The 17,473-nt window shown below is 48.4% G+C and overlaps 9 protein-coding genes across 9 annotated transcripts; 3 read left to right on the forward strand and 6 right to left on the reverse strand.

Annotated features, from left to right (window-relative positions):
- Positions 1 to 94: 94 nt before the first annotated feature.
- Positions 95 to 981, reverse strand: BT62DRAFT_963722 (uncharacterized protein; the record flags this gene model as incomplete). The annotated part of the gene is made up of 2 exons (XM_043188697.1): positions 95 to 429; positions 488 to 981. The coding sequence occupies 2 exons, from the start codon at positions 979 to 981 to the stop codon at positions 384 to 386; spliced, it is 540 nt and encodes a 179-aa protein (XP_043042458.1). The 3' UTR covers positions 95 to 383.
- On the forward strand, positions 832 to 2,487 carry BT62DRAFT_654662 (uncharacterized protein). Its single transcript, XM_043181782.1, has one exon. It carries the CDS (start codon positions 1,018 to 1,020, stop codon positions 2,422 to 2,424), a length of 1,407 nt encoding a protein of 468 aa, XP_043042459.1. The 5' UTR covers positions 832 to 1,017; the 3' UTR covers positions 2,425 to 2,487.
- A 446-nt stretch (positions 2,488 to 2,933) lies between these two features.
- On the reverse strand, positions 2,934 to 3,388 carry BT62DRAFT_1002510 (uncharacterized protein; the record flags this gene model as incomplete). Its single annotated transcript, XM_043176858.1, has 4 exons — positions 2,934 to 3,007; positions 3,061 to 3,129; positions 3,182 to 3,252; positions 3,309 to 3,388. The coding sequence occupies 4 exons, from the start codon at positions 3,386 to 3,388 to the stop codon at positions 2,934 to 2,936; spliced, it is 294 nt and encodes a 97-aa protein (XP_043042460.1).
- A 193-nt stretch (positions 3,389 to 3,581) lies between these two features.
- On the reverse strand, positions 3,582 to 5,489 carry BT62DRAFT_887406 (uncharacterized protein; the record flags this gene model as incomplete). The annotated part of the gene is made up of 6 exons (XM_043182915.1): positions 3,582 to 3,962; positions 4,017 to 4,645; positions 4,703 to 4,772; positions 4,827 to 4,890; positions 4,948 to 5,249; positions 5,301 to 5,489. 6 exons carry the CDS (start codon positions 5,487 to 5,489, stop codon positions 3,582 to 3,584), a joined length of 1,635 nt encoding a protein of 544 aa, XP_043042461.1.
- Positions 5,490 to 6,340: 851 nt separating this feature from the next.
- BT62DRAFT_887567 (DHS-like NAD/FAD-binding domain-containing protein) lies at positions 6,341 to 7,303 on the reverse strand (the record flags this gene model as incomplete). The annotated part of the gene is made up of 3 exons (XM_043182920.1): positions 6,341 to 6,502; positions 6,547 to 7,030; positions 7,080 to 7,303. The coding sequence occupies 3 exons, from the start codon at positions 7,301 to 7,303 to the stop codon at positions 6,341 to 6,343; spliced, it is 870 nt and encodes a 289-aa protein (XP_043042462.1).
- A 22-nt stretch (positions 7,304 to 7,325) lies between these two features.
- BT62DRAFT_1073508 (uncharacterized protein) lies at positions 7,326 to 8,459 on the forward strand (the record flags this gene model as incomplete). Its single annotated transcript, XM_043178939.1, has 5 exons — positions 7,326 to 7,658; positions 7,706 to 7,791; positions 7,842 to 8,091; positions 8,150 to 8,260; positions 8,310 to 8,459. Exons 1-5 carry the CDS (start codon positions 7,386 to 7,388, stop codon positions 8,457 to 8,459), a joined length of 870 nt encoding a protein of 289 aa, XP_043042463.1. The 5' UTR covers positions 7,326 to 7,385.
- Positions 8,460 to 8,592: 133 nt separating this feature from the next.
- On the forward strand, positions 8,593 to 13,169 carry BT62DRAFT_928971 (multidrug efflux transporter AcrB transmembrane domain-containing protein). Its single transcript, XM_043185612.1, has 7 exons — positions 8,593 to 8,718; positions 8,775 to 11,225; positions 11,278 to 11,497; positions 11,548 to 12,599; positions 12,652 to 12,726; positions 12,775 to 12,938; positions 12,991 to 13,169. Exons 1-7 carry the CDS (start codon positions 8,626 to 8,628, stop codon positions 13,028 to 13,030), a joined length of 4,095 nt encoding a protein of 1,364 aa, XP_043042464.1. The 5' UTR covers positions 8,593 to 8,625; the 3' UTR covers positions 13,031 to 13,169.
- A 741-nt stretch (positions 13,170 to 13,910) lies between these two features.
- BT62DRAFT_654971 (uncharacterized protein) lies at positions 13,911 to 15,177 on the reverse strand. Its single transcript, XM_043181783.1, has 2 exons — positions 14,685 to 15,177; positions 13,911 to 14,625 (listed from the first exon to the last, which is right to left on the reverse strand). The coding sequence occupies exons 1-2, from the start codon at positions 15,004 to 15,006 to the stop codon at positions 14,006 to 14,008; spliced, it is 942 nt and encodes a 313-aa protein (XP_043042465.1). The 5' UTR covers positions 15,007 to 15,177; the 3' UTR covers positions 13,911 to 14,005.
- On the reverse strand, positions 14,967 to 17,321 carry BT62DRAFT_944800 (acyl-CoA dehydrogenase NM domain-like protein). Its single transcript, XM_043187924.1, has 14 exons — positions 17,044 to 17,321; positions 16,931 to 16,993; positions 16,699 to 16,884; positions 16,564 to 16,651; positions 16,407 to 16,508; positions 16,272 to 16,350; positions 15,970 to 16,222; positions 15,900 to 15,919; positions 15,727 to 15,848; positions 15,582 to 15,661; positions 15,476 to 15,526; positions 15,292 to 15,420; positions 15,226 to 15,237; positions 14,967 to 15,179 (listed from the first exon to the last, which is right to left on the reverse strand). The coding sequence occupies exons 1-14, from the start codon at positions 17,092 to 17,094 to the stop codon at positions 15,054 to 15,056; spliced, it is 1,362 nt and encodes a 453-aa protein (XP_043042466.1). The 5' UTR covers positions 17,095 to 17,321; the 3' UTR covers positions 14,967 to 15,053.
- Positions 17,322 to 17,473: the final 152 nt, after the last annotated feature.

Here is a 17,473-nt window from a genome sequence, read left to right on the forward strand (position 1 = left end):
GTTATGAAACAATTACCAAGGTAGATGGCTGAAATTCGGTAGGAGAACATGGATCTTGATTTGCCGCCGTCACCACTCTGATGACAGCAGGGACAATTTATTTTCGTACTTGACAAGCGTTAATTTCGAAAAATAGAACAGTTGGTAATTTACTTGTTTCCCTGTGCTCTCGGAAGTTCATCTTCATCTATGTCTTCTTATTAGACTCTTTCGTCACTGGTAATGTTGTAATTTACGACCATAGCATATTTATTTTTGCAATGCTCAGTAGCTTGTCATAGATTCCATAAGAAAATGCTGCTGCTGATGTCGATTCGAGAAGGAACGGAACTTCATCCAGAGTGCGATCGTTCTAGGCCTGTAAATACCGAGTTTTCACAGAATTACTTCACAGATGGTGCATCGCCTTCAGTTTCCAATTTTTGATGCCTAAAGATAAGTCAGCCAATGAAGAAGAAAACAAAACAAAAGGCCGACTCGGACTCACTCTTCAACATACTTCCTTCCGGCCAAAAGGGCTTGCATTACACCGCCCATTGTCGCTCCGAGAGCTACCGTTCTCCCAGATGTCTGCCATCCAAGCCGATAAAGTGCACTGATGACTGCTGCCGTGCCCGTTCCTGCTGCAATCTCTTTCCCTGGCCATCCTTTCGTTTCGAAGCCTTCTTCAATTCCAGCCCATCCTGCCCCTACTACGGCAAGCTTCGCTCCTTCTTTAACAGCTCCTATGCTTCCTGCAAGGAGAACCTTATAGTTTTTGGTTTTGTTGTAGAAATACCATCCTTGAAGAGTTCTGGGTGGACGATGAGCATTTTCTGCTAGAAATCTTAGGGACGCAGAGCGTGTTCCGCGAATAAAACCGATGAGAGAACCGGCAATAAAGAAGGCAGGGGGGAGGACCAACAAACGAGGAGGTATAGAGAGGTGAATTTGCCTTTTTTTCTCGACAGGATCAGTGTCGTTGTCCAAGTCGGTAGACATGATGTCATCAAAGGTCGTTGCTTTTTTTCGCCGTCAATGGCCGACGCATCTGCTCCTCGCAAACGAGTCCGTCCTCGTAAATTCGTCGGCTCCACCAAAGTACCCTCGTTGTCGTCGTCGGCAGCGCCATTGAACAGCATTCCACAGTCGTTGCTAGAGAATGAAGCCCTCAATGCCGCCATCTCTGCACTACCAAGCAACTATTCGTTCGAGATCCACAAAACTTTAGCCCATATCCAAAGACACGACTCCATGATGGTTGCCCTGCAACTACCAGAGGGTTTGCAGATGTATGCTTGTGCTATTGCAGACATTATCGAGACATTTTCCGGCGCGCTTACCGTCGTTCTCGCGGATGTGACATACGGTGCATGTTGTGTAGATGACTATACCGCGAAGGCTCTGGAATGTGATCTGTTGGTACATTACGGTCACAGCTGTCTTGTCCCTGTGGATGTGACGACAGGTATACGGACGCTGTATATCTTCGTTGAAATCGCCATTGACGAAAAGCACCTTGTCGAGACGGTGCGATTGAACTTGCCGGACACCAAGAACCGATTTATGGAGAGTTTTGGAGAAGAAAAAGCCGTCGGGGAGGCTATTACCAGCGGTCTCAAGCAGCATCTCGCGATTACCCACGATGGCGAAGACAAGGAATCGAAGGAAGAGTTCGCTGTTGGTCCACCTACCAGCCTTGCACTGGTATCGACAATACAATTTGTGTCTGCACTTTCTCGTCTAAAAGAATCTCTCTCTTCACCATTGTTGAATTCATCTTCATCTAATCTATGGCCTGGTCCCTACGTCACGACAGTGCCGCGCTCTCACCCTTTATCGCCAGGCGAGATCCTTGGATGCACCGCTCCCCGCCTGCCAGATGTGCCAGATGCATTCATATATCTTGGTGACGGTCGCTTCCATCTTGAGGCTGCAATGATAGCCAATCCCGGCGTCCCCGCATTTCGGTATGATCCATACTCGAAAAAACTGACGAGGGAGGAATATGACCATGTACGGATGCGGAATATGAGGTCAAAAGCTGTCAGGAATGCGGAGAGCAAGGGGACTTGGGGTATCATACTGGGCACACTGGGAAGGCAAGGAAACCCAGGTCATCTCAAGGCCATCTCGTCGCTCGCTTCGTCGGGAAACCAGACCACTAGCATAACTCCAATTCCCATTCTACTCTCAGAGCTCTCACCCGCAAAGTTGGCCCTGTTCAATGATAGCATCGACGTCTTTGTGCAGACATCGTGTCCGCGGCTTTCTATTGACTGGGGAGCAGCCTTCGAGAAACCGTTACTGAGCGTATATGAGTCCGGCGTTGCGTTAGGCAAGTGGGGTGGATGGTGGGAGGATGGCGACTACCCAATGGACTTTTATGCAAGAGGTAGTCGATGGGTCGAAGCCAGGAAGCACGGGGAATTTATTATGACGTGACGGCCATTTGAAGTTCCCTCATTTTACGAAGACATACCTAGGACTTCTTCGCCATGTACGACAAATACTGTAGCGGTAGTGTACCCATTTGTACTCATGACAACAATTATAGAGGTAACATGATTGTCAAAATGCAGCAGATGAACGAAACCTGCAAGCATGAAGACTGTTCCTGAGATACACAGAGGCATAAAATTGCTGTTCAGACCAGCGCACTAAGTATTTAGAATCGATAAAATAATCTCGCCGATTACTCCTCCTGCATACGCCGTTTCCCAATGAAAGCACTCCAAAGTACGGTGGGTACATTATATGGTTGCCATGCAGCCCACCCTCGTCTGCCACTTTTACCTGGTAGCAATGCCGTAGAGCGCGTGGGGACAACCAGATTGGCGTAACAGAAATCATGCTATGGTATGTACAATGCTGAAGATCGACAAGTGCAGATAAAGAGACGAAGAAGGGACAGTTGGACAGATAAGGAGATCGAAGATGGTCTCCGGCAACGGTCATTCAAACTGTCTATTCAAGTACGCCCGTACAGCGTCCTGAATACTTCGACGGGCATCAGCAGGTAAAGACTCTACGAAGAATTCATCAAGAGCGGCCTTTCGTAGAGAGAAATAAGACAAGTACTATGCGCATTCATATTGAGGTCGGTGAGCATATCGTGAATTGACAGTGGGTTCATCTCTTCTGCAAGCTCTGCCATTGGGTTCGGTAAATCAAATACACGCAGAGAATGCGGAGCACATACTCCTACCGGAACTCCTAAGCTGGTCTGTCCAACCACTTTCGTCTAGTTGGGCTGTGAACATGGCCTTGAGCCTAGTGATTATGTTGAGCTATAGCTCTATAACCTTCGGCATACAAGAAAAGGATACCTTTGCCACTCTCCTGTCTCTATCATACGCTGAAGAATCTGCTTGAGGTAAACATCAACGTCAGCAGCAGGGCCAGCCATGATGGTGGCAAGTAAGAAACCGCGGTACCGTGATTATTCGTGATCAGCCGAAGCTGTCCTGCCGGCCGAACGTACTATTCACAATCGGCACAGGGCTCTGACAGCAAATAAATAGGATAACCACAGCTAGTACATTATATACATTAAGGTATGCATATCATCACTGATCTGACCCACTCAGAATTGACAACTTCTAACTATGGGCTGAGTATCGATTCCTTGACGACGGGACAGACGAGGACAGTGGGCGTTCTCCCAGTTCGTGTGTATATCTCTGCGTATAACGTGCAGAAAAGGAGTTAACACCCCACTCATACACCATCAGAGTCGAAGGATTGCCCTTCTCATCAAATCCCACCTCGTATTCGCCTACCTGCCTAGGTCTAATTCCTTTAGTACTCTGCCAAGACTCCTGAGAATATCTCAATGTGAATTTTCGCAAGTGCGGGTTCTCACGAATAATCTGCGTAGCAGTGGTCAGCATCTTTTCGTCCTCGGGGGAGTGCATCTTTGTCAATATGATAGACTGTAGATGAGTGGACTCCGTATCTTGAATGGCTTGCGAGAACAACTTCTATATTTTCATGCTCAGACGGGGAAAATCTACGAGGCAGGCGAATAGACTTACGATGTCAAAGGAGGGGTGGGTGAAACATGTCAAATCCAAATGTGAGAGTTGTGGGCAAGAAGACAAGAGATTGCGCAACAAACACCCCTGGTCGCGATCTATCTTGGTATTGAATGATAGGTCGAACCATATACTCAACGATGAAAGCGACGTCAGCGATTCAAGGATGGAACACAGGTAGGGGATCGACGACGTCGAGTACAATAAGGAGGACAGGGAAAGATTTTTGATCAGGGAAGGGTTGGGTAACGTAGCGACGTATTTCAACGGCCCCGTAAAGGCCTCAAGATGGGGCAGCGCCATTGGGGGAAGGACCAAATTCGTAGGGAAATGATCTCCCCCAGCATATTGCAGGTTAAGTTTATGGAGCGAAGGATGTGCGAGTAAGAAATCCGTGAATGTGGGTTCTTTGATCCAGGATACACGTTGTCGTTTTCTCGGCTGGATGGAGAGGTCCCCTAGGGTAAGACACCTAAGATGCGGCCACCGCCCATGTGTTATGTGGCGGATATCGAAAAGTCGTGGTGATGGTGCTGCCCCACCTATAGCGAACCTTTCAAGATGAGGACATCGCTCGATAATCATTTCCCAGAATCGTTTCGGTATTTTCTCAATGTCTGGCAGTGTATCTATAATGGAGGTGTGCGAGTTAGTAGCGGTCTCGAACCACAAGGAGAGTAACAAACCCGGTACCCAAGGAAGGGATAGTGTTTTGACTATGAATGAGAATGCCGTAAGGTCACTGAAGTCATAAAGCTTTATTTATAGCCCTCAGTGTTTGAGTCTAGCGTAGGCTGAATTAGAACCCACATTACTAGCCGGATCCAGCCTCCGTGTTCCAACAGTAGTGCCAATATTCTTCAGTAAGGGACATCTAAAGGAATGGCCCAGGCATTGGTCGGATTCATAATGACCCCAAGTAAAAACTCACGAGTTTCGTAAAACAAGCCATAAGTGATCGTCGGGCATTTCAACGCCGTCCCAAAAGAATGTATGAAGCGATGGCATGTAGCGTACAGCGCGTATGAGTAGATCGACTACCCCGGATTCGTTTAGTGAGACATCTATTGCGGTCCATTCGATATTGTTGGGGTGAACAATTAATTTCGTTACATGTCGGGCAATATCAGGATGCTTCAACAGCATGCCTAACACCACCTTGCATTGTCTGCTCGTTTTGAGGTCGACGTTGCGATACAAGTGTGAGACTAAGAGTGAGTGCATGCTGCGAGACTGAGAAAACCGATAAATGACTGTAAAGACAAGACTAAGTTCAGAACTCACCGTTAGACTCATACTCAGGATATCTCTGAGTAAAGGGATTCGCCGGGCCATTTCTTGAATGACATCTGGCGGCAGTCTCTCAATTGGAGTTAGAAGCTTAGAGGAGCGACGACCAGGAGAAGCCTTGGTCAAGAAGAAGGCTTTGACTCGCAATATCGATCGTGAACGTGAGGGAGAGAACACACCCATGATTGATGTACCTGGAATGAAGAGTGGGGCTTTATATCTTTCTAGAGTCTAGCCGAGATTGAATTACTGGCCCGGCGGAGTTCCCTCGGCGACTGATTGTGAGATCGTCGGATAACCGTGATGACTGGCGGCTAAAGCCTGTACTTGAAGAAGTAAGGCTAGGATAATGATGGTGTTAATATCCTCCCATCCCGAGCCAATTTATGACCTGGTCACTTGTCAAAATGTAAGGTTGTTATGTATCCCCATAGAGTTCGGTCATCCTGTTAGAGCAGGGAACCCATGGACATTTGGTTCTGCAGTTTCAAAGGTAAGTTCAAATCCATGGCTGAATGTGTTGCCCGTAGGCAGCGAAAGATGTCGAAGCTGGGTTCTAGGCCAATTTCTTCCCATCGTAATGTTCCATGACGACCGGACGAAGCTCGTATCTAAAGTCTTGTTTCAGGACTTCGTAAGGTCAACAGATGAGCAAACAAAGAACGAAAGAGGTGGGTATAGGACGGCAACCGCTCGCAAAGCCGATGGCGGTGGATGTGGCGGGCACTTGAGCCAATTACACTATGCTCGCACCAAACCACTATCAGGAAAGTGTACATTGGGATGTTTCACGAAGTGGAGACGAATAACTCTGGAGCCGCCAAAGCTTGATCGATTAATGAATTACGCTTTAATGCTGCGGAGTTGCCTGTTGGAGACTACAGGTAAGACGGTAGAAATATATTTTCGAACGAAGCAAACTCCTAGAGGACACACAAAACAAGAAACCAAAATAGCATGGAAGACCCACCAGAATAGCAACTGCAAGTTGCGTCCATCCCATGCAGGCCACTAAAACATCTGATCTGCTTATTCTAGTCGGTTTTCAACCTGAGAGCTTTTGGTACCGTTTCTTCGCCCGGGCCAAGGAACAAGAAGTCAGCATCCTCGTCCCCATCACTGCGATCCAGATTGAAGACCGCAACCTGACCACCATTCTGGGACACAGTTTCAGCGTATCCAGCAGCAGGATACACCTGCCCGAGTTAGCAGGATGGAACCGTGCCAAGTAGAATCTCACCGTTGAGGACGTCCCAACCACTAAACATAAATCTGCCTTGTCAACCAACTTGTCAATGACATTCAGGTAGAGCGGCATTTCCTCGAACCAGACTACGCCAGGTCTCGCCAATGCATTGCATTTTGAACATCTCGGAAGCTCTGTTTTTGCGATATCGGGATCCATCGCGTTTTTATCTACAAGCTCTTCCACGCCTCTGAGTCCCTCACAGATGGGAGAGGATCGGTCAAATTGAACATAACCACATGTCTTTGAAGAACATTTAACGTCGAAGAGGCGCCCGTGCATCTCGAGTATGCGAGGCTGCTCTTCTGGCTCCGGAGGATTTGAGGAAAGGACATCATCGAGAGCAATGATGCTGAGGCCATCGACATTCTGAGTGATGAGAGTAAATGTCGAGTTGGGTGCATGGAGTGAGCGTATGGACGACAGAGAAAATTCGGCAAGAGCACGATGGGCAGCATTCGGTTTGACCTTGAGGGCCCTATCTCTCATCTATTCAGATGTACTTTCCGATAAAATGGCGCACTCACGTCTCCCTCCGATAATGATAGAACTGCCAGACAAGTGAAGGGTCGCGCTTGAAAGCCTGGGGCGTGGCAAGAGTCATTGCATTGTATTTTCGCCAGAGTCCGCCGGCGCCACGAAAAGTTGGAATTCCTGAAGCAGCAGAGAGGCCTGCGCCTGCTACGACGATGATATGTTTGGCCTTTGAAAGGACTTTGCTGAATTGTCTGTAATCTGAGCTTGGTACCATGAGTGAAAGGTTCGTGGGTGACTATGACATCAGCGAAACCTAGGCTGCTCTCAACAAAATCCAGCGCTTCCTATTCGCTACTATGAAAGCCTCAGCTTGTTCCGTGTTCCTAGCCTTGGGTCTCCAAGATTATTCTGGCTCCTACCTTGACTGTCCTACTCAGGTCTTCGATACAGCACCCCTTCTGAACATTACTGTCCCAATGGTGTCCACCCAAGAGCAAATTCGGTCTGCTATAGTTGTGTTCGAGTCTGCCGCTCAGGGTACCAAGCCCGCCGACCTGTTTGAGATGCAGAGCTGGATGATGGGTGGTGCTCACGTCAGTCTTGGCTATGGGTTGCTCAGTCTCTATCAAGTTCGTATACTCGTATCCACTTGGCTTGATAACTAACATGGCTTCAGCAAGCGGAAAACATTCAGCCCCAGGATATTCAAGACTTTGTAGGATATTCGCTTCAATGGGTAGCTGCAATGGAAGAGCATCATGAGTACATTTTTCTCCCCTCGCCATTTATTCCGCTGGCTGATGTGTCTATAGCCACGAAGAGAGGTTCTACTTTCCCCTGTTCCCTTCTAAATTCGCCTCTACCTCTGGAACAGCCATTCATGACGAGCATATATCTTTTGCTACTAATCTTCAGTCTATGCACGATTACCTTGTTTCCTGTCTGCCTAACGGTGCAACCTATGGATACGGCTCGGTTGCCGGGGAGCATGAACAACAGGAGTTTGACGGCAAGAAACTGAAGGAGATAGTGGACGGTATGATAGAGAATTGGTGCAAGCATGTAAGAAGCACCGCTCCTTGCACGCATGCGAAACACTGAGTTGTTTTCTTTGTCATAGATGACAAACGAGCTAACTTATCTCTCCCCGTCAAACCTCCGCGAGTCTGGTTTGACTGAAGACGAACTGAAGAAGATTGGGGCTGAGACGGCAGTGCATATGAAATCTCAGGCATGTCTTGAATATTTTATTCTGTCGGCATTTTCTCACTGAGGTTTAGCCTAAAACAACATTTGGTGTCTATGTTGTGATCCATACGCCAACCTCGTTAAGCTTCCCGCCTATGCCTGGTTTCGTCAAGAATTATATTATCCCTTATCTTTTGTACCTGCCCTACCGTCGTTTGTGGAGGTTTGCGCCGAAGCTTTAACTTTAATCTTGAATTATTTTGAGTCTGTATTTGATACTTTGTATATGGAATCCGAATCTGACCACTTTGAGTCCACGTGGGATTTACATACGCGCTCACGCGTCTTGCTCTTGCCCTCCATCATACCTACGTAGTCACTGTCATTTGTACAGTGCTTACCACCACCATGGCTGGGCAATGTGCCATGCGGGATACTTGCGGGAGGAAGGGCATATTTGGTAGAGACTTACCATGTCCGTATGATGGGCCTCCAGTCCAAGTGCGTCATCAGTCTGCCTCTGCAACCGAAATCCAACTAATTAGCAGGACCCATAGCCAGACAATCGCAACCTCCTTATCTCTATTTGTGGTGCCGACTTTGCCACAGGACCCACCTGCTGTACCTCTGCCCAGCTCACTACTCTCCAGGACAACTTTGCACAGGTCACCGGCCTCATTTCCTCTTGCCCCGCTTGCTTGAACAACTTCAAGTCTTTCTTTTGTTCCTTCACGTGCTCTCCAAACCAAGCGTCTTTTCTCAATGTTACATCTACTCAGTCGACCACGTCGGGCAGGGCGGTCGCTTCAGTCGACTTCTTTGTTGGAGATACCTTTTCTCAAGGCTTCTTCGACTCGTGTAAGAATGTCCAGATGGGTGCCACAAATGGCTTTGCCATGGATCTCATTGGAGGCGGGGCGAAGGAGCCCAAGGCCTTCCTCAAGTACCTTGGAGACGAGAAGCCCATTGGCAGTCCATTTCAGATCGACTTCCCCCCGTCTTCTGTAGAGATTCCCGAAGGAATCGAGAGGCTTGACCCTCAACCACGGAATTGCGCATCCACTGACCTCGGTAGTCGATGTTCGTGCATCGACTGCCCCGACATATGTCCATCTCTTCCCGACATCCCGGCCGCCGCCACGTGCAATGTAGGCGTTATTACGTGCTTGTCATTCGTACTCATCCTCGTATGGTCTCTGTGCGTGGCAGGCTTCTTGGGGGGCACCATTGTAGGGAGAACCATCAGGAGGCGGAGAGAGAGGGGTTATGAGCGAGTTGCGCTAAGTGCAGAGACAGCTTCGCTTTCGCCACGGTCATATTCACGAGGGCTGATCGGTGCCGGTTCTTTGGCGCAGTATTTGGATGAGAATGAAGCCGGAAACGGTATGCGCATAACGACGGAGGAGGAGCTGGGACGGGGCGCATCGTTATTAGACCCCGTGGAGACTGCGCAACCACGTCAGTACAAACTGAACAACGTCCTGAGGCGGGCGTTCTACCGGCTCGGACTCTGGGCAGCTTCCAGCCCATGGCTCACTTTCTTCATCTTTTTCACTCTTGTCGGACTGCTCAACGTGGGATGGAAGAATTTCGAGATTGAAACAGACCCAGTACGGTTATGGGTCTCACCTTCTTCGGAGAGCAAGATCCAAAAGGAATATTTCGATGAACACTTCGGGCCATTCTATCGAACTGAACAGATTTTCATCACTACCAGTGGCGAAGACAAGGAACCCGTTTTATCTTGGGACCACTTGAAGTACTGGTTTGACGTCGAGGCAGATATTCGTGGGCTCAAGTCTCCGGATGGATATACACTTGAAGATGTATGCTTCAAACCGGCTGGTCCTGAGGGCGCATGCGTCGTTCAATCTCTCGCTGCGTGGTTTGGGAACGATTTAAGTGGGTACAACGAGAAGACATGGAAGGGACATCTGCAAGGATGCGCCGAATCTCCCGTGGAGTGTCTTCCAGATTTTCAGCAGCCACTTGCACCACAGTATGTCTTGGGTGGCATTCCATTAGACCAAGAGGGTCGGAAAAACTACTTTGGTGCTGAAGCCATGGTGGTTACTTACGTGGTTTCGCATGCGCCAGGTGTGGAGGAATGGGAAGAGCTTCTTCGTGCCTATCTCACTGATCTGTCCGACCGGGTCGTGGAGGAGACTGGGCTGGAGCTGGGTTTCTCAACGGGAGTGTCACTGGAGGAAGAGATCAATAAGAGCACAAACACAGATGTGAAGATTGTTGTGCTTTCATATGTCGCGATGTTCGTCTACGTATCGTTGGCCTTAGGCAGTGGGGTTCACACAGAAGAAGAGGGGGTAGTTTCATCACTTGTCAGATGGACAAGGAATTTCCCTGGTCTGTTCAAACGAAGCACCTCTGGTGCCATGTCGATTGACTCCCGGACTACGCCACGATGGGTACCTAGACTCCCACGTACATTATTCACTACATCCAAGTTCACCCTCGCTCTGTTTAGCATATCCCTGGTCATTCTGTCAGTCTCATCATCTGTGGGATTCTTCTCCGCGATTGGTGTCAAGGTTACTTTGATTATCGCGGAGGTCATACCGTTCTTAATTTTGGCTGTGGGGGTAGACAACGTCTTCATCCTGGTGCACGAACTGGGCAGACAGAACTTACTTCATGGGCCTAATGCTGGACTATTAGATGGAGGCGTATTGTCGTCAGCCACCGATTCTAACATGTCGCGAGCGGGACATTTGTCTCCTTTTGATTCTTCGCATGAAGAGGTGGACGCGGCGTCGGTTCCTTTGTACTTTTCCGCAGAGGAACGAGTAGCGCGGACGTTGGCGAAGATGGGTCCTTCGATCTTGCTGAGCTCAATAACGGAGACAGTGGCCTTTTCGTTGGGTGCTGTAGTCCCCATGCCGGCAGTGAGGAATTTTGCGCTCTATGCCGCAGGGAGTGTGTTCTTAAATGCATTGCTCCAAGTTACGGTCTTTGTCAGTGCTTTGGCGCTGGATTTGCGGAGGTCTGAGGTGCGTTTCATGCGACACTTTGTATGGAGTGCTGTCATTAATGGCGTTCTAGTCTGGTCGTATTGATTGTATTCCCTGCATCAGAATTTCGAGCCGCATTGAGCTACTTGATGTCCCCAGTGGCACAAGACTTGGAAAAATTGCACGGTTCGTAAAGAGACATTACGCGCCATTCTTGTTGAAGCCTGCTGTGAAGGGCATCGTCGCTCTCGTATTCTCTGGCATATTCGTAGCTTCTGTCATTTCAATACAGCACATAGAGCTTGGTCTTGGTGCGCAATTTTTCCTTCATGTCTTGTACTGTCTCTAATATATGATGTAGATCAACGTCTGGCATTGCCTTCTGAATCATATCTTGTACCATACTTTAATAAGCTCGATGAATACTTGGACGTCGGACCTCCCGTCTACTTCGTTTCGACGGACATCAACGTAACCCAGCGATCCGGACAACAGGCACTTTGTGGCCGATTTACAACATGCAACGAGGTTTCTGTCGCCAACATCCTTGAAGCCGAACGCAAACGCCCTGAAACATCTTTCATCTCTGAGCCTAGTGCTTCTTGGATAGATGATTTCCTTGGGTGGTTAGATCCCGCTAAAGAGGCGTGTTGTCGGGTACGGAAGCGAAACCCCGAAGTGTTTTGCACTGAGCGCGACTCGCCTAGATTGTGTCAACCTTGTTATGAAGGCAGGGAGCCTGCTTGGAATATCACGATGCGGGGGCTTCCGGAGGGCGACGAGTTCATGAAGTATCTACGCCAGTGGCTTATATCGCCCACAAATGAAGAATGTCCGTTGGCTGGGAAAGCATCGTTTGGTATGGCGCTATCACTGAGTCAATCCGACGAGGAGGGACCAGGATCCGTAGTTGCCTCACACTTTAGGACGTTCCACAAGCCGCTCAAATCGCAAGCGGATTTCATACATTCCTTTGAAGCAGCTCACCGAGTCGCGGATGATATTTCGGAGAAGACGGGATCATATGTGTTTCCGTACTCACTGCATTATGTGTTTTTCGACCAATACGCGCATATTCTCGCCATAACGCAGGAGGTCCTTGGACTCGGGTTGGGTGCAGTGCTTTTGGTAACCGCGATCTTCCTGGGTTCATGGCGCACGGGTATGATTGTAACGGGCGTTGTAGGGCTTACAGTGATTACAGTCATGGGTGTGATGGCCGTTTGGGGCGTCAGTTTGAATGCTATCAGTCTGGTGAACTTGGTCATTTCGCTAGGTATCGCGGTGGAGTTTTGTGTACATGTAGCAAGAGCATTTATGAGTGCAGGCTCGGGTCTTCCGGTGGATCACCCTGCAGGGCAGAAGGAGCGAGATGAGAGAATGTGGACCGCTTTAGTTGATGTCGGGCCTTCGGTGAGTTTGCATTTGGTTGATAGTGACTTTCTTTCCACGAACCTACTTCTAGGTATTATCTGGTATCACATTTACAAAGCTCATTGGAATGTGTGTATTGGCCTTAACACGCTCAAAACTATTAGAGGTTGAGCATAATTTCATAGACAAGGACATTTACTGATTCTTTCGGCAGATCTATTATTTCCGCATGTGGCTCACGCTCATTATATCGGGTGCTTTGCATGGGTTGGTCTTGCTTCCCGTGATTCTGAGCGTTGCCGGAGGGCCAGGATTCCCTCTACAAGAGGCAGACGAGGAATGGATGACGAATGCTATAAGAAATGATTATGAATATGCGTGAGTTGCTTATCGCTATGATGTAGTCGTTTGTTCAAGTTGCCTTCCACAGGCCTTTCTTGGCCGACGATGATTCGGTTGCTAGTGATTAGATCTGTTTGTATTACTTGGATTGCTATATGGACAGCTGTGTATCCTTTAACGACACCTGCAAGTAATTTCATTAACGCAGAACTTTTTTTCAATACTTGGAAGCATCTGAAAGTATGGTATATAAGTATAAGTATCGTAATCCCACAAACCCACATACAGAGGCGATGTGGATTGACTGTCCCGAATCCCTAGTAAAAATCAGATCTTAGCGGCATCCATTGCAACCAACGCGTTTTATCTCGGGAGCCTGATGGCGGAATCCAGATTGAGGTCCATTCCAGCGTCAGATTGAATGTGATAGCATCGGCTACTTGAGTGGTAGGTAGGTAAGCAGCCGCAATGTCCACAGTGAATGCCGGTCCCCATTACGTACACCATAAGAGAAGTAAGTAAGTGGCGTCACTCAAGACTCTCCACCGTTCTATAGGCCCAACCCTGAGAGTTTGGCCAACCTTGCGACTGGTCTGACAACCGCCCTCATCAATGTGCAGCGGGACAATCCTGGGGGTTACTTTTAGCAACAACTGGACAAAGTACTGGTTTCGGAAGGCGAGGTGGGGAAGCTTAACAAATGCTACAAAATGCTTGGGCTATCCCCGAATCTGCCAAAGACTATCAGCATATTTGAACAGCTCAGGGTGCAACGGGAGGTAGGCCAAGAGTACTGTTTTGAAGAAAGCGATGATAACGAAGGAGACACTGGTGGGATGGAATATGAATTCCAACATCGATCGCTTGAATACTCGCACCCACAACGAGATGAAGGATTTCAGAGTGAGCTTTGAACATGTAACAACTCGCTTGTATGAAGAATTGTACCAATTACATTTTGAGGTTGTATCATCCGACGACCACATTTGAAAACTATCTCGTACAGAAGCCGGGAGTTTGCCTAGTCTGTTCTGTCGATTGACTCACGAACTAGGCCACGATGGATCCCTAGACTCCCACAAACATTATTCACTACAAGAATCTTAGTCCCGCATAGGTGATCTGGATCGACTATCCCGAATATCATCCCGGCTATGGCTCCTCCTACCTCTGCTAACAGACCTAGACCGGCTCCTACTTCTGCTGTATTTAGAATATGACGAGTAGGATGATCTCGAGCGGGAACGCGAGTAAGACCTTGACCTTGAGCGACTCGAGCGAACAGAATAACTTCTCGACCTGGACCTCCTTCTGCCGTAACCGCCACGCTGATAGCTCGGGGACCGCCTCCTGGGACCGAGGCGGTCACCACTCCGGCGTGGAGGTGACCGAGAGCGCGAATGCGTGCGAGAACGTCCCCGACGATAGAAGCCCCCACCTCTCCTGCCGCCTCTTCCTCCTCTGTACCCATCCCATCCCCCTCGACGACGGTATCTTCCAGGTGGAGAGCGCGAACGACTTCGAGATCGGGAGTAGGAGCGAGAGAACGAACGTGCGCCCCGACGCGCCTTTGGCGAGCGCGAGCGCGAACGTACTGGAAGATTAGATAACTCGACTTTGAGTATAGCGCCATCAAGCTGGCCGCCATTCATATGCGAGGCAGCTTTGTGTGCTGAAACAGGGTCAGAGTATTCCAGGGCAGCCTTTCCTTTGTTTTGGCCAGCTGTAAGTAGGCGGCTTATCAGCGAAAAAAATTAAAAAGGCATACAATACAATACGCACATTTCCCAAACAAAGGCAAGTCAATTTTTATTATATGGCCATAAAAGCCAAAGATGGTTTGCAGGTGCGATTCGACGACGTTTCGAGTAAGGTTGGTTACAATGACAACCTTAGCATTGGCATTGGGAGATATTGGCGGAGACATGGATGCATCGCGGCCTCTGCCTTGCAGCGGTTTTGGCGACGTCGAACGACCTCGACTCGACATGGTGGTGTTGATGAAAGACGCGCTGTAGGCGTAGCAAAACAAAGCACAATATAATTTCTCACGTAATAACCGGCCCGGTGGATCATATGCGGCACCAAGTGCTAATATTTCCATCCATTCCTATTTGCTATATTTTACAATGCTGAATCATAGAGACGTCGCTACAGATGAGACTTGAAACCTGCCTTCTCCAGCATCTCTTTTTCTTTCTTCTTAATCTCTGCCGCTTTCTTAACCAGTGCAGGAGCCCGCTTGAGCTCCCTCTGACCGACTTGTTGGATGTGCACCTGAAATAATCAGTAGAGTGATGAGAAGCTTGCACTGAGCACCTACCGCGTCAGGTCCCTGTGAAGAAGATAATAAGTATTCTGGGTAACCAGACAAATAGTTAGCACTCACATCTGCAATACGTAGCGTCCTCAATCCTGCCCAGGTCTCGGCCAGATTCTGGTCTTGGGATACACCCTCAGCGCCAAAAGATTGCATAGCTCGGTCAAGAACAGTCAAGGCCATGGATGGAACAGTGAACTGCTCACAGGATGAGAAATGTCGACAATTATCATTATGTCGTCGAATTTCTTACCTTGGCTATACCGATCTCCTTAAGAGCTCCTTTGGCCTTGTATTTGTCGATCTGCAGGACATATACGAGGTAAACATGACAACTTTGTAAGAGTGGTTGCACCAACCATCAATGCGGCACTCAAAACGAGTAATCTTCCGGACTCGATTTCAGCACGAGACTTCGCAATATCCGCGATGACGGTACCTGGTCCATGAAAACACCCTAGTTAGTGCTGTTCCCTATGATGATGGAGACTCGTGAATTCGAACCGTGCTCATAAAGGTATTTCCCAAAGGTTTTCCGTGAAGGATCAGTGACCCTCTGAAGCATGGTATCTAAAGCGGCCTGTGCAGCACCGAGGGTTCGCATACAGTGGTGGATACGTCCAGGGCTGTGGGCTGGTTAGTTCTCGCAAACTGAAGAGGACCCCAGTAAACCGCACCCAAGACGTCCTTGAATGATCTAGTAAAGCTTAGATAACAATTAACCCCTACGGTGCAGTAGTTACAAACCTCAAATCCTCTACCCCATCCTAAAACAAGGTTACTCAAGGGCACGCGGACATTTTCATATATGATTTCGCAATGTCCTTCCGGCGCGTCGTCGTATCCCATGACTGTCATGGGTCGAACAACTGTGACCCCGGGTGCATCGGCAGGAACGATGACAACGCTCTGCTGATTGTACGCATTTTTGTTGGTGGCATCACTTTTGCCCATGACAAGGTGAAGGCGCGTTCTTGGATCGCCAGCACCGCTAATCCACCTATCAATGCTTCAGCATTATATTATCAACAAGATTGCAAAGGACAGACCATTTATGACCATTAATGACAATTTCGTCACCCTCTCGTCGAATGGATGTCCGGATGTTGGTCGCATCTGAGGAAGACACTGCTCGAGAAGTGATGTTAAGTACTTGTCAAGAGTACCACTAGGCACTGACGAACCAAACTTTTCGGTCATGGAAAATGCAGAACGTATCTCTCCATTCAGCAAAGGTACCAACCATTTCTGCTGTTGCTCTCGAGAGCCATAACGAGCCAACACCTCTGTAACCATTCATTGATCTTGGAAGCAACACTCATATTGAGCGACAAAGCGTACCCATGTTTCCTGTATCGGGCGCTGAACAATTGACAGCTTGCGAGGCAATAGGACCTCCTCGACCAAGAACCTCCGCCATCACGGCATACTATTGCGGTTTAACGGATTTCAAGAAGAGTGAATGCTGACACGAACCTCAAGATTACTGAGTGGTACACCAAATTCGGGATAGTGTGTATTGCTCAAAAACAGATTCCACAAGCCCAACTTTTTAGCTTTAGCTTTGAGTTCTTCGATGACGGGAATGACAGTCTTCCATCGCTTTTCGGGGTCAGCGGGCAGTTGGGCATGGGCCAGTTTCGTTGATGGCATTATTTCATTCTGCACCGATGTCAAATATATTATCCAAAGAATTAACAAGACTCACTTCAAGGAATGTGATCAACTTTGCTAACGTCTCCTTCGCATAAGGCGAGAACTTGTCCTCCACCTGGGGCGGTCAATTGGACACTATACGACATTTACGTTGAAAAGGCGAACCATTGCCCATGATGCCTCAGAAGTGAGCTCGACGACTGGATGATATACCATTGCTATAGTGGGGGAAGAAATTGAATCTGGGGAACCAGGTCATCCGGCGACCAAGTATAACCGGACCGAGGTTAACGCTGACATGAGACTTCGGAGTCGAGTTGATTCCGGTAAATGGATGCAGGACGCACTGTGTGGAACAGTGCAACTTTTTGGAGGAATCCTGGATATACAAAGGACTATAGGTTGCTATAGTACTGTGATCACGGAAGTAAAACATAGTTGTGTGCTACATGGTGAATCGATAACCTGTCACTGTAATCAGCAACAGCGGCAGCAAGTCCTTCAAGGAAGTTAGTGCCTTTTATATATCCTAAGGCAGCACCTAGCCCTAACATAAGTACATAAGGCTTTATCTTGCTGCTCATTAATTGGTATC

Source organism: Guyanagaster necrorhizus (genome assembly GCF_019112545.1).
Source record: "Guyanagaster necrorhizus MCA 3950 unplaced genomic scaffold BT62scaffold_6, whole genome shotgun sequence".
In the NCBI taxonomy this organism is placed as follows: domain Eukaryota; kingdom Fungi; phylum Basidiomycota; class Agaricomycetes; order Agaricales; family Physalacriaceae; genus Guyanagaster; species Guyanagaster necrorhizus.

Coding starts and splice junctions, on each gene's coding strand:
- BT62DRAFT_654662 (XM_043181782.1), top strand. CDS start 1,018: ATGGCCGACGCATCTGCTCCTCGCAAACGAGTCCGTCCTCGTAAATTC.
- BT62DRAFT_928971 (XM_043185612.1), top strand. CDS start 8,626: ATGGCTGGGCAATGTGCCATGCGGGATACTTGCGGGAGGAAGGGCATA. Junction 12,600..12,651: donor TAGTTGATGTCGGGCCTTCG/GTGAGTTTGCAT, acceptor ACCTACTTCTAG/GTATTATCTGGTATCACATT. Junction 12,727..12,774: donor CACGCTCAAAACTATTAGAG/GTTGAGCATAAT, acceptor TTCTTTCGGCAG/ATCTATTATTTCCGCATGTG.
- BT62DRAFT_654971 (XM_043181783.1), bottom strand. CDS start 15,006: ATGGAAATATTAGCACTTGGTGCCGCATATGATCCACCGGGCCGGTTA. Junction 14,626..14,684: donor CTTGCCTTTGTTTGGGAAAT/GTGCGTATTGTA, acceptor GCCTACTTACAG/CTGGCCAAAACAAAGGAAAG.
- BT62DRAFT_944800 (XM_043187924.1), bottom strand. CDS start 17,094: ATGGTATATCATCCAGTCGTCGAGCTCACTTCTGAGGCATCATGGGCA. Junction 16,994..17,043: donor CTGAGGCATCATGGGCAATG/GTTCGCCTTTTC, acceptor TGACCGCCCCAG/GTGGAGGACAAGTTCTCGCC. Junction 16,652..16,698: donor TACCACTCAGTAATCTTGAG/GTTCGTGTCAGC, acceptor AAACCGCAATAG/TATGCCGTGATGGCGGAGGT.